The 14775-nt window shown below is 35.3% G+C and overlaps 1 protein-coding gene across 2 annotated transcripts in view; it reads right to left on the bottom strand.

The window, feature by feature from the left end:
* Nucleotides 1-395: 395 nt before the first annotated feature.
* Nucleotides 396-14775, bottom strand: part of LOC145662263 (uncharacterized protein CG1161) — a 33564-nt gene continuing 19184 nt past the window's right edge. Inside the window, exons 4-5 of one of the 2 annotated variants that reach the window (XM_081727645.1) lie at nt 13454-13600; nt 396-3045 (exon numbers count right to left, since the gene is read on the bottom strand). In XM_081727645.1, coding sequence (XP_081583771.1) covers nt 2905-3045; nt 13454-13600 — 288 coding nt within the window. In that variant the 3' untranslated portion in view covers nt 396-2904. The remainder of the gene's footprint in view (nt 3046-13453; nt 13601-14775) is intronic. The other variant, XM_081727646.1, reaches the window with a different exon arrangement.

Below are 14775 nucleotides of genomic sequence, written 5' to 3'. Positions count from 1 at the left end.
TATTCAATCCTAATATTATCGTACGTTTTATAATTATTATTTCTATCAACTGGAGCACAAAATTATCGTATGTTTTGATAATTATAGTACGCTCTGGCAACGCTGTTGCTGACTCATATGGAGTTCTTCGCTAGCCCACGAATGACGTCAGCATTTGCGATTCATCAAAAACAAACGCCTATAGAAGCTTAACGAGAGAGCCTATGAAGATTTTACAAAATATGTTATATTATATGTTAAACTTGTTTTTAACTCGAATTGCTCTTAACAGTCATGCACCGATAATAATGATAAGGAATCATCGAAACATTCCGAAGGGTTAAATTAAAGGGGTGTTTCAGTGAAGTTCAAGGATAGTATTTCATTATTAGATATCCATATTATTTCAAATTAACTTATAGGACAGTCCACATTAGTTTATTGGTAATAATAGTTTACAAATAACAAACGAACTATCAAATTATCTCGCATTTATCCTCCATTATTGCAAGACTATAACAGCAAATAAATTAATGTGTCGAAAATAGCATAAACGTGCTGAATATAGTACAAATGTGTTTTCTCTCTATATCTGTTTAATAACAGGAATCAGTGATAAGTGGGATTAATGATTATGTACAACTCAACAGTCGTATTTTGTAAATAAAACTTTAATTAATGACCTTCTCCTCCAAGTAGTGTTCCAGAAATCAATCCCTAACTTTCGCTGCCACACATTGGCAGCATTTTCAAGTTAACCAGTTACGAAAATAAGTTAGTTGGGACAGGACAATTCAAAATTATTTCCAAATACAACCGTACACTTCTGATAGATACTCTGGACAGAAATTGGCATAACGTCATTTAAGATTGCCGCTACATGCACAAATAAACAGGAATTTTAACGTTAACATCGTGTATATCAGTATGAGAACTGGTCACCATTATACATTAGTATTTATATTTTATATTGGTGTAAGTTATTGAACATATGTCTTTTCCTTACTACCTTATTTTTTGCCATTATGTTGTAAATGCAATAAAATTTGACAATTTGAGACCTCCATTATCCTTCGTACAACTCTCTTAATTTAAGCAACTAACTTAAAGAAAATATATACAATAAACAAGCCAGAGCCTATCTACAAAATACTATTACCGTATTGAATCGAAAATAGTTCATATTTTTTAAATCCAAATTTCAATTGTGAAAAGTTAAACTGTGATATAAATTCGCTACCTTAACAAACAAACAAAAAAAAGTCTTTTATGATATTTCATCATATTCTATATTGCTTAAAATGATGATCATTTCTCATTTCAAACCCTTGCTTCTAACACTTCCCGATTATCTCAGTTTCCTATATCATCAATTAATTAATTAAAAGTTAATTTGTGCTTTAAAAGCAATAGGCTTTTCTCTCTCTTTCTACAAGAAGAACTATAGTCTTTAAAGTAAGAAAAATCACTTACTCCAAATTTAAGGAACATAAATCGATATTTTATAAGTAAGAAAAAAAAATATGTGTATTCAAAACATGCAACATACTTTCAACTTTTATCCATACATAAGGAAGTAAAGGTAACACACTTAGAATTAGAACAGCAGAAGCAACAGTTTTCAATATTTCTGAAAGTTAATTAATAATAATAATAATGAGTTGGTTTATATTCGGATATTCTTTTCCCTCCGCCCGTTCTTGAAGGGACCAATACAGTAAATGTTTGTTTTAACGTCTTTTCTTAGACGCACGAAATCTTACTGTGCATCGTATCGATTGGTCCACTGTATGACATTTTTTAAAGTATTAACTAACCTACTTTCACAAACTGGTAAGTTGATCCTTGATATTGTATTTGAAAGATTACTTGGAGAAATCAAGTCAGAATTTTGCTTTCATTCAAGATTTTATTTATCTCAGTTTATTTGTAAGAAACAAAATTAACCACGCTCTTTCATATCCTCGGAGAGCACATGTTGATGAAATTGGAGTGCAGTAGATTCCCAAGTATCCGACCATATGCCGCGGAAGGGCAGACCTGATAACAAAAGCCGGAGTTCTATGAACTCATTAAGCATACCCAGAAAACAATTTACGAATACAATACTGTACAGTTATAATGAGGAACAGCGGCAAACGTACTGTATTGAGGTGCGTTACACACTGACGAAACAATGAAATGAACATGGAGCAGAACGTTGCTCTTTTCCTGTTACAACTTGTATTTTGCACACGACACGTACGAGGATCGTGTAGCAGACGCCTACATCCAATGCCTCGGTAATGCTGCCAATGCAGTGCCTTGTCTTCCTCATTTAATTACGATAAAAGAGAAAACTAGGCCGGATCGTATAGGAGCCGAATACTCGAAAGTCTACTGTATTTGAGTACTAAAAATTGCCCCATGCAGCATAACTCATTAAAATGGTTATTATACATTCTTAAATAACATAGCTTAATATGATACAACATAATTACCATACCAATTCTCAACCAATAGATGATTACAATAGTTCTTCTCGAAAAGTATTTGATACTACATTATTCCGAATCATACACTGAATTCTGCTGGGTCAATATGATGTAACTTAATTTACTGTTCTATTTACAGCACATTTAACTGTTATATACAAAACAAAACCTAGCGTTTTACTGTAAATTTTTCTTCAATAAATAAACAAACAAACATGTCTTTTATAAAATATTTTAACATAGTAACAATTAATAATATATGACCAAGATTTTCACTGAATCATACAAATTCATATATAAAATATATACACACATCCCAACTTCTTTGATGTATCTGTAATTTAGATGCACTTGTAGTTCCCTTGTTAGAACTGGAATGCTTCTCGGGTCATACGATTCTAAGCGATGGATGACAATTACCATGTACGTAACTATTATAAATGAAAGTTATTTAATTCAACATCGTATGACGATCGTAAATATTACGTCTTTGTTCTTGCACTTGACGTTTCCACTTGTCTTGTTGATGTCCCACTCGATTCAACACGTTGCCTCGAACCCTCATTGGATGAGACGTGCCACTTGCTTCATCCTGGAACAAGGAAACGTCACCGTTTTTATTTTTAAAGATTATTATTTTATTGTTGGAAGAATACATTTTCAATTACGAAAAACGTGCTGAGATAACCATTGCTACTTAGGTACAGCCAGGGGGGTGGCGCAAAGTGAGATTACGAACTATGCCGAACACGTGTGACGTCATGAGGTAAGCACACCCAAGCCAGTGATACCAGTTTGTGGGAAATTTCCCGTAAAATGGGAAATTCTGAGCACTGGCGGGAATTTTTCTTTAAAATAGGCTAGAAACGGGAAATGGAGACATTCTCAACTTTTTTAAATACGCTATAGACGAACAAATATTCCATCATATATTCTATCAAATATTTCATCAAAGTGGAATTTGAACATTTATGATACCAAGTTGTATGCAACTTTTGGGTTGGTTACAACATTTGACACAACTGCTCTAAATTAGAACTTGTTCTATTTCTATCCAACATTATATCAAAGAAAACAAACGAAAATCGCTGTGCGGTGACACTAAAATTGAGTATGTGGACACGGAAAGCAATTGACATTATTTTGAGCATACTAGCAGTAATCTGTTTTGTATAACTATAAAATTAAAGAATATTAGGGCTAAGTACCACAAGCGACTTCCCAAAATTGGCGTAGACTGAGAATATTCCGTGACTTTTTTTTTTTTTTAAAAAAAGCAAACATTTTTTCACTTTTCTTGATTTAAAAGATTTCTTAAGACGTTGTGGCATGTTATTACTTTGGCGCATGCTCAGATTATTGCGTACAGATTGACAATATGCCTGTATATGATGTGTATGGAACGATCATGTGCTATCTTGTTATATGTAGTTATTTCTTCACGAAATTAATTCGTAATGCCTTAAAAATTGTTTCTCAGGGTAGGAGTTGCATTCATGAGTGCAGATTAACTTTACGAGGACTTTCTTTAAGGGTTTTCACTTCAGCGAAATTAAACTACCACTAATTTTAGTTTTTCTATAATATCTTCAAAACTAATGAAAAATATTCGAAAAGCAGAAACGTAGTGAACTAGACAATACAATTGTGCATATGATACTTTTACTACAATTCCCTATCTGTTTTTGGTATGCCGCTATTTACATAACCCACAAAAACTGTTAAATCTATCTACAGTTGCAAATCGAAAGCAGATAGATGAGTTGTGAAAACGGTATCACACACAAAATCGTATTGTTTAGTTTACTACGTTTCTACTTTTCGGGTATTTTTTATTTATTTTGAGGATATTACAGAAAAACTCTAAAATTAGCGTAGTTTAATTACGCAGTAGTGAAGACCTTTAAGGTGTAACTACGCATCGAACGAATATCATTTAAAAAGAGACTGCAGGAAAAGCATCTTACGATAGGTGGCCATTAAAAGCGAGGATGATATTTAACCGATTCAGAGCAGGAGCACAGCATGGGACCCACAAGTTAGCACAGGGTTTTGTTCGCAAGAGGCAGAGGCATCAATAACTGAAGGTGAGGACCAAAATGAGAGTAGCGAAAAACACTTGATGTTGCATAAAATCAAAATAGGTTAGAGTCAGGAGCGTCATTTCAGATTTTGCTTAGGGGGGCAAAACCCCTTGATATAAGTAAAATTTCGCGTATTTCACTGATTTACTACTATTTTATTGATAAAATCTATAGAAATCTCAAACTCAGGGGTGGGGGCAATTGCCCCTCCCTCCCCCCTAAATGACGCCCCTGGTTAGAGTGCGTACTATTTTCGCATTTCTAAATATAAATTAGAAGTTTCCTACACTGAAAAATTCCTCGGAAATTTAATATCCTACAGAACCCTCGTTAATATGTACTCTCATTTTAACTGTAAAACCTAACATTTGGTAACTGTTTAGTAATGGGGGGCCAACACTAACGAAGACTGAAAACAATGTGCCCTGCAAGACTCTAACCCGCCTTTACTCGCTAACGCTCGCTCGGCAATACTGTGTGAATTAAATGTTATTAAGCTAATCTAACCGAATGTTAATAGAAAATCGCAAAAAAAAGTCAATTAAAAAGCTGGCCCCCCAAAGCTAAACAATAGCCAAACATTTTTATGACGGACTATTTATTCTTAATCAGTGCCCCAAAGTTACAAAAGTTACTCGAAAATTAACTGAATTAGAAGAAATTTAAGCATCGGACTAATAAATAGAATGTAGATTCATACGTATTTACTGAACAAGAAAGGAACCATGAAAATAAGATTTATTTGGGAATAGCAATAAAGGAGGGAAATGAGACAGAAATAACTGTGAATAGTCATTCCATTCATTTCTACAACCTTATTCATTATAGTTACACCAGCAGGTGCCACCATAAAACTCACATATACGTTCATGTGACCTAACAACTGAATCAAGAAATATTAACAACTGAGCAATGATATTCACCTTTATATTTGATCGTTTATAATGGGTGCGAAAGTTTTACCCATCTTATTTGACCAAATTATCGTCAAAGAAAAATTTGATACAATATTTGATGGAAAAGTTTGACGATGTATAATAGGCTTTAGGTGTAAGACCCTTAACACTGAGCTCTTTTGTGATACAGATGAACCTCAAAAATACAAAAAGACTTGAAAAATCAAGTTAATGTAAAGCAATTCCAAAATACCCTGCTTTTCGCTGCTTTTTTGGTGACGGAAAAAGCAACGTGCTGCAACACAAAAATCGTTAGGCCAAAACAACTGAATTAATTCTGGCTTTCCTGAACATAACATTCCCTTCCAAATCATAAAGAACGACATAGTGTTCGTTACAAAAAGTGTACACAGTATTTTTTTTAAAAAAATGTTTTTTACCGTATCATGCATAACTTTAAATAATACCTTTTTATACTACGAGAATGAATTCCATTGTACATTATAGTCCGTCTAAAGCGGTATTTTTAAAAATTGTTTACTACTAGATGTAAACTATATCTATTTAGGTTAGCGGGAAATTTTGCATCACACCGGGAAATTTTGTGGCTTTGGACAAGAATTTTGCTGTTACAAAACTGGCATCACTGAGCCAAGAAAATACTCGCGTCTGCTTACCCGGTGACGTCACACATCCAACGATTGGGCTGGCGCAACCTGTAGTGTATATACGAACCTTGGGTACAGCTACTGCCAATACAGAAATTATTTTATGATTTTTTACAATCATAATTTCTTTATTTACACCACTGCTAGATAGTTGAAAGAAGACTAATATTTCCCCCATGCATGTTGGTTGATTCGAAAGTTTAACGTCCCATTCAATATCAAGGCTATATGAGACATGGACCTACCGATTAATGTGCGAACCACATGAGCTTCCGCCGATAATCAAACCCGGATCTCACACGTTGAAGATGCGTAACTATTGCACTAACCATATATCCACGAAGGAACTCTAATGTTTCTCACACATATCAGAAGAAAATAAAAACTTTCTGGCCAGTGACGCAACTACGCTATTTATCGCCAGGGGCAAGAACTCGCCTTAGCGCCTCCCGCCTTCCCTGACCAACCACACCAAAATTTTCCCCGACTACACATGATATTGGCATCACATACTAATTCCCCTATTCCACAGTAATTCCTTCAACTGGTAAAGCCTGATTTCAAAATTGCAGTACATAATTTAATTTTTAGTACAAGATAAAACACCGAACTAATTAGTATTTGATTGCCAAATACTAATCTGAGAGTAGTATGCTTGACATATTCTCATAGTCTTATCATAATAACTGCGAATCACAATGTTTTTGGAATTATATCGGGATTTGCATATGTGTAGAATGAAACAATAGTCTGTTGTTTTAGAACAGAATATTTAATTATGGCGAACAGCCAAGATGTTGCTCGTGTATTATACTCACATATTTTACAAATCTCTTAAATCGAAGTAAGTTAAATGAAAACACAAACAATTGTAACTAAAATTTAACTTTGTGGGCTCTTTTGATTGCAAAGATTTTTACAAAATCCTCAAAAGATAGCTTTGAAGCTAATTTATGCTCTATGGATATGACTCTAAGATTGGTAAGTCATTGTTGTCATGTTAAGTTTCTAAGATAATTTTTTATGATCTTTAGTTAACTAAACCTCCTTTCCTTGCCTTGTAGTGAAAATAAATATTTGCCTAGTTTTGCGACTCCCCTTCTCTCAATCCGGCGCCCATGGCACAAGCCCTGTTTGCCCCCTTCCCCTTCTCCTTACTTACGTCACTGTTTCTAACCAAATATACTTATTTATTAAAACTAAAATCATGTGTAATAATACATAAGTGAAAAATTCCATGACTGAACCGGGACTCGAACCCGAGATCTTCGGCGTAATGTATCGACGCGTTAACCACTACGCTTCCAGAACAGCCATACACTCATCTCACTCTTGAAGTTGGTGTTCTCTTATCACATTGTTTGTATCATAATTTCCTGTTGTGCATGGACAATCAAATATTCAGAACACCTGTGACGGTTGTATTATCATTTTAATACCGAAAGGAGGAAACAATCGATTGTTAACATACGCGCGAATTCAATAATACACAGAGAGTGAAAAGTGCATGACTGACTGGAATGTATAATACTTTCAACAACTTGAAGCTGTCTTGCTCAGACAGTCAATAAAAAAAGAACCCAGATGTATATAACCAAAAGTGAAATGCTCAACGGCTCCTTGTTTGATTGGAAAGTTATCTGTTGTTTTCTTTTTTCCAGGCCACCTGTTGTTTGTATTTTCTTGCTAACGCCTGTTCAACCAGGCAACTGCATCGAATATACATATCTCACCCCGAAGGCATAGCAACAGGCATAAACAAGGTCTCCAAAAAATATACAGTACTAAAACTACATACAAATATTTAAAATATAACAATGACAATAGTACACAGAAATAAATTTAGACCTGTTCTCTTCCTTCAACCTCAAGTGTGAACAGTTTATTGTAACTTCTTTCTTTCTTTATCCATTGTGCTTCCTTCCTTTTCTTATTAGATAAATAAAAACTTTGTTATCAGAGGAATATGAGAAAAGTGATATATTTGTTTTTCATTTTGAGTGTCTGAGGAAAACAACGTCAAATTGTTAAAACTATTACACATTATTTGAGTTTTAACAAATAAGCGTATTATTCTGGTCAGAGTTTTTATTTATTTATTTATTTATTTATCTAATAAGTTACGGAGTCATAATGGATATAACTACATGTATGAGAAACTGTACAACGTCCACCAACCGGGTTCGATCACCGATGCGGGCAGGATTTGTTTGACGTTCTACTCTCGCATGAATGAGCCTAATGAGTTCGGTCAGCCTCTGCAAAATGGGTCCTTTGGTTAAATTTAGGGTGAAGAGTGTCGGAGTGTATTGACGACGACACAAACTACCCACAAAGGAGGTCGGACATTTATATTTATTATTATTATTATTAAATCCTCCACATATCCCTATCTCTGCACCGACTTACGACAGTCGCAACTTTCCCTTGGCTCTTTATAAATATCTTTTTTTTTTTTTTTTTTTTTAAATTTCTCTTATTATTATAAGTAAAGGTGGAGGTTTTCAATTTCATGAGGTATGTGGGTGTATTCGTAAATTTCTTTATTACCACATGTAACCTAAAAAAATTGATAGACATGTGACACGTCCACAGATTTTTGAAAATCTCAAAAGTAGCAACGTCATGAAATGTCATAAAACAATCTTATTACAATGCGCAGAGATGTTGAAATTTTACAGTGCCTATGGACGAGCTACGCCTTTTGGTGTCATTACGACTTATAGCTACCTATAAGCACTTTACTACTTAAGATCACACTTTTCCAAACAATTGTTATATTTTATTACATTTCTTGTGTCTCCAAGAGATTGAACTAGTACCTTGTATTTAGTGCTACTTAAGTATATACGAACTTTTCTATAACTGCTCTAATTGGTTCCATATTTCATACAAACCCTGTATTCACGTAACTTTTCATTTTATTTTGTGCACGAGTTCTCACTCATTAATGAATTTTTTCTCCAGACTACTGCACGATGTTCACCAAATAACGAGCAACAGTAATCATCATTCCTTCCTCGGAAGTATTCAGTGCTACATTTTGAGCTTAAATGTAACTCGTCGACTGATATGTTTAAAAAAATACAAAGAGGAGTTAAGAAAAAAAAAAAAAAACTACAGGCAGAAAACATACCTTTTACAAAGTGTATAAACTTATGTAATTACCATTTCGATGATGTTATAAGGTAGAAATCGCGATGTTTATTCTATAAACATATTCTGAATATTCGTTTCAGTTAATAAGTTTCGCTTATCTCGCAACGTACAATTGAGTACTTCGGACAAGCTCCCACCAGGAATCGAATCTTGGTCTCCCACAGCGACCCGTAATCTTGTGTTCAGTGAATTCGTGCAGCTTTCTGTGCTGCTCTGGGAAGTGACCTCTTTCGTGACATCTGACCACAATATTCATTGCATAAAGATCCGTTCGCAATGTTCTTTGAGAAATGGTTGGGGGCGAACTTGCATTCACGGACTCGTGGAATTTCTGTCGACTTTCTGTAATCGTCAAAAGATTCTAACCCAGAGGGACTGCCTATAGATAGATGGTACATCTGGTAAAGCAAAATCGTTTCCAAAGTCGACATATATATATATATCATTGGTAACGAGTCATTTAGTCACGTGTTATGAGTGAAAGGCTATGCAGAACGAGAGAAATGGAACAATGTAAATTCTATTTAGTCTTATTATAAATACTATCTCAAAGTTTTAGGTACTTTGACATAAAATGGTTCGAGATATTTTAATATTGTAATAACATGAGTTACATGGATGCATTATCAACCAAAATCATAAATAATTATTCAAAATGGTCACCATTAGGATGCACACAGTCCTTATGTCTTTCTGGTCACTCATCAATTGCATTACGCAACACATCAACTGGAAAATCTGCAGCTGTCTTCCGAAGAGACCGCTTTAAACTTGCAAGCATTTGGGATGTCTTCTTGCAAGCCATCTCCTGAAGTTTGGACCACAGTTTGTAGTTTAAAGGGTTTAGGTCCGGACCTGCAGAAGGTCAATTTGAAGTGGAAATAAAGTGCGGAACATTTGTCCCCAGCCACTGCTGGGTTGTCCGTGCCTTTGTGTCCTGATGCTAAGTCCTGCTAGAAGCTCCAGATCCCTCCATGGAAGAAGGTGTTGGTGAGATTCTTGACCAAGTTACCTCCTGATACACTTTGGCTGACATTTTGACCCCCTTTTCACAGAAATGGAGCTCCGGTGTGCCCCCCACACCATGATTGTGGCAGGATGCTGACCCCTCTAGATCCTTGGAGCCTTTTCACCAACTTCTCTAGAGGATGTGGCGCATTGAAAGTTTTAACACAGAAAATCTTTTCATCAGTGACAAGGATTCGACGGTATCCATTTGCTGCATAACGCTCAAGTAAGCGCTTTGCTTTTAGGACTCTCTGGTGCTTCAATTCGGTTATCAGGAGATGTACTTTACGTTGTTTGTACGCATTGAGTACTCAATGCTGCTTAACGTGCGAGACATAAACATTTTCGATATATATAGCTCACGAGCCATAACTGGATTTCGTCGGAGACGCGCCGCCACTGCTTTCAGAAGTTCCGGTGTTCGTACTATGCGCATACTTGCTTGCCGCCGCCGATCTTTCACAGTTCCAGTCTCAATGAAGTGGATAGTGCGGTAAACGATTTTTTTAAAACTAATTTTCAGCTTCTGGAATGTTTTGAAAATCTCCTCTGGTGATTTGATGTTATCAGGGCCACACGATTTTCATATTCGCCCTCTTTCATCTTGAACACTTACAATTGAGACCTTTATACTTCTTCAGATCATCCATCAATGACGCACGATACAGCTCTTGACGTCCTCGCTTGTACAGGTGGAAGTAGAGCCATCCTCAAAAGTTGGGACAGTATTTATGGTAAGACTACGTAGATTACGTGACTAATTTTTGTCGAAATCGCTTATTATTACCACTCATAGTCCTGTCATAATGAAGATCTTTAGTATAAATTCAATCAATCTCATTGTGGTTTACGGAACACTTGCGAAATGGCCCCGTCTTACCGTGGACAATATATTCCACCCCCTCCCATCCCTCCAGTCTTCCATATTGAACTGGTTGGTTGGAGTTTACCATCGCATTTCAGCATCGATCAGACGTGGAATCGAACTCGGGACCCTGTGCACCAAAGGCGCGCGTTAATTATTAGATTAGGGAACAGGGTTTGGGAAGGTTCTACAACACAGCTCCCCACATATAGGTTAGTAGCTAGCACCAAAATTCTATATCCAATTCACATAATATTGCCGAACGAGCGTTAGCGAGAGAAAGCGGGTTAGAGCACCGCAGGACACGTTGTTTTCTGTCTTTATCACAGCTAAATGGGAAAGAGGACCTGTGTTGTAGAACCTTGCCAAAGGTTTCCCATATTGAATTCTTACAAGTACACAACATCTATATTCTCTTAAGCAAAAAGCTTCTATATACGGATTTCTATGCATTTTGTCCAATGATTCAGAATAACAATAAACTACCCCTTTGCCCATTTCTGTGGATTTATTTTCCAATACCCCCAAAAGAAAAGCTTATTGTTGCTAGCTTCTATAGATATATTCAAGTTCAGATACGTATTATCACCCTTATAATAATTCACCAACGAAATAAAATTATAAAATTCTCCCCAAGCCTAACGCCTAAGTTTACGTTAAAAACAAGAAAATGTATTCGCTACTTTTGGTATGAAAGAGAACAAATATAGAGAGGTTCACTATCATTTCTAAATACAATGCTGAATTGTAATTGATCTACTACATCGATAAAACTAAACACACAAACATCAACAAAATACAACATTGATTTTTCATTTGTTAAATAAATTGCAAAGTGTTAGTCTTACAAGTACTTTATACTGTAATTTTACTATACTTAATATTTTTAACTAAATTTTGCTTTTTACAGTTTAAATCACTGAAAGAGAAAAATCTTAAATAAATTAAAAAGGAATCTTAATTTTTAAAAAAAAAAAATTATCTTAAATAAATTTTTAAAGCGGCTCAAGATTGACAAAAACTATTTTATCAACCAGCAGTCCAATCTAAAATTTAATAACTTTCTTCTTCTTTTGTTACTACAATATCACAATACTGTTTCCTATAATATAACTACCTCAAAACATGAATAATGAAAAATAGGGTACTTCTATTATTATACAGTCAGAGAACTAAAACTAAAACACATTAAAGAAAGTGTGTGTGTTTCCAGCAATATCACACACATATATATATATATATATATATATATATATATATAGGGTTTTAAAAAAGAGGCGGAGAGCTTTATGTTGAAATAAAACATAGAAAAATGCTTTTAATATCCATGAAATTGAGTTTATTTACCGTCATTTTTATGGTATTAGTGTTTGAAACGATTTAGGGCATGCGGCTGGTGCGTACATGACGTATTCTGAATGTCCAATTTTTACACACTCTTCGTATTAAATCAGGTTGTATTTCAGCAATAACGCGTCGAATGTTGGCTTCCAAGTGCTCAATTGTTTCTCGTTTCTCGGCGTAGACATGCGACTTTACCTATCCTCAGAGGAAATAATCTAATGACGTCCAATCGCACGAACAAGGTGACCAGTTAACAGGTCCGTTTCGTGAAATTAATTATACGGCGCGAAAGATAATCGTGTCGCTTCAATTCCTGTACCAGTTGAATCTTTTAAGCATGTAAACCAAGGTCTTTACGTAAAATTTTCCATAAAGTGGCTGGACACAAGTTCAATTGTCGAGCACGACGATGAATTGACACATTTGGATCATCATCAACACTACGCTGCACACCATCAATCGTTTGTTGTGTCCGCACTGAACGACGTCTTAAAGGATGCGTATTATCGTTTAGAGTAAACGTATTGCGAAACCGATCCATAGCTTCCCGTGATGTACAATTATGAGCACCATAAAATACACGTAATGCCCGATGAGTTTGTCGAATTGAACCATGGTTATCAAAACAAATTTGCACAATTTGCAAACACTGCTCCAGTGTGGGTCTATTCATGATGAATAGCCAAACCCAATTCCAGAAAACAGTGTTGGCAGTTCAAAGTTTTCGCGTTAAAAAACTTTTATGTATACTCTTATTATGTCCAGATATTTTTATTGTAAGAAGCGTTAAGTGTTTGAGTTCTAGTTGCTGACTGCACTATGTTAGTAATAAGAAAAGAACCATCATACTCTAACAAAAAGAAGCTCCAAAAATATCCAGCCGACTCCCATGCTAATTCTCTCCCAGTGGAAGTTATGAAACGTGTGTTGACCATGCAAAATTTGAGAAAAAATAATCAGACAAAAAAATAATTACAATAATCATATCTCCTGTTACCTCCTCGTTCGTTTGCTCCTGGTAGCTGCCCTTCACTCGCTTGTTGAGGAGCGGATCAAGACAGATAAGGAACAGCATGTAGACAACGAGCAAAGAGATCACCCAAATCACGATTATCACCACTACCTATAAAAGAACACAAAATTCACTTAAGACTTCCGACATTAATATCACCAAAGAAGAAAACTGCACACACTACACGCAAAATTCACATTCGTGGAAATGAAATGAAGAAAGTGGGAAAACCGAGAAAACCCACGCACACGGTGTCTGTCTACCACAAAGCTCACTTGGCGCGAGCTGGGATCGAATCAGCGACCTCATGGACCAGAGGTGAACTCTGAGCCACCGCGGTCCTTAAAATTCACATTCGTGAAATCAATTCTATCATACGAAAGCGATACTTTGATTTAACTTGTTCGTTCTCAACAAGTCTAAAAATAAAAATTAAGAAAATAAAAATGAATCGTAACACAGTTAACAGTTCCAGAGAAGTTATCATTCACCAACTTACATTATCAGACATGTTGCATGCTGCCTGCACGCCAATGTGAAATTATTTATAAACAAAGTTGCAGATGCAGTTTTGAGGCATTTTACACTCAACATAATGAACAATAGACTATATGAAAAGGAGTTTTGAGAGATTGACATACATATTTAAAATATCATCAACTAATGGACCCCAATCAGTATAACGAACCATTGGATCCGAAACTAGGAATTCCAAATTCCGAAGTGATAAAGTTAACCGTTCACCTATGCTCTCTCGATCAGTGTACCATTCACTGGAACTCTAAAACTGTTTAAGTAATGTAACAAAATGTTATCTACCTATCCTTACATTCATAATATGGTGTTAATTCATAGCAGTATGTTAACATTTAGTGTAGATAGTAAAACTCAAAAGGTGATCATTTTGCTCCTCCAAATTATTCAAGACTAACAAATGGCGAATACTCTAGTCTAGTTATTGTAGCGTTGGACTCATGTCCGCGTAGTATAACGATATTGTGTAATTTTTAATATCATTACTTGTATTTTTAATATCTTTACTTGTATTTACGGCCAATATGTGCTATTAAAATATGCACAAGCTAGGTAGAAGAAGAAGAAGAAAATATAAAAAGATTTTAATTAATTTTCTTTTCTGATATTAGGATTGATGTTCTGAAATGAAATGGAACCTTTGTTTTACGTCCCATGCTTATGCCGATTAGGCTAAAGGAGACGGTGATGATGAGAAATGAATGAAATGGTGGAATGAAGAAAGTGGGAGAACCCCGAGAAAACCCACACAC

Source organism: Thermobia domestica, chromosome 10 (genome assembly GCF_964235325.1).
Source record: "Thermobia domestica chromosome 10, izTheDome1.hap1.1, whole genome shotgun sequence".
NCBI lineage: Eukaryota > Metazoa > Arthropoda > Insecta > Zygentoma > Lepismatidae > Thermobia > Thermobia domestica.
The sequence above is the reverse complement of the archived record's forward strand: the minus strand, read 5'-3'. Positions and strand labels throughout refer to the sequence as shown.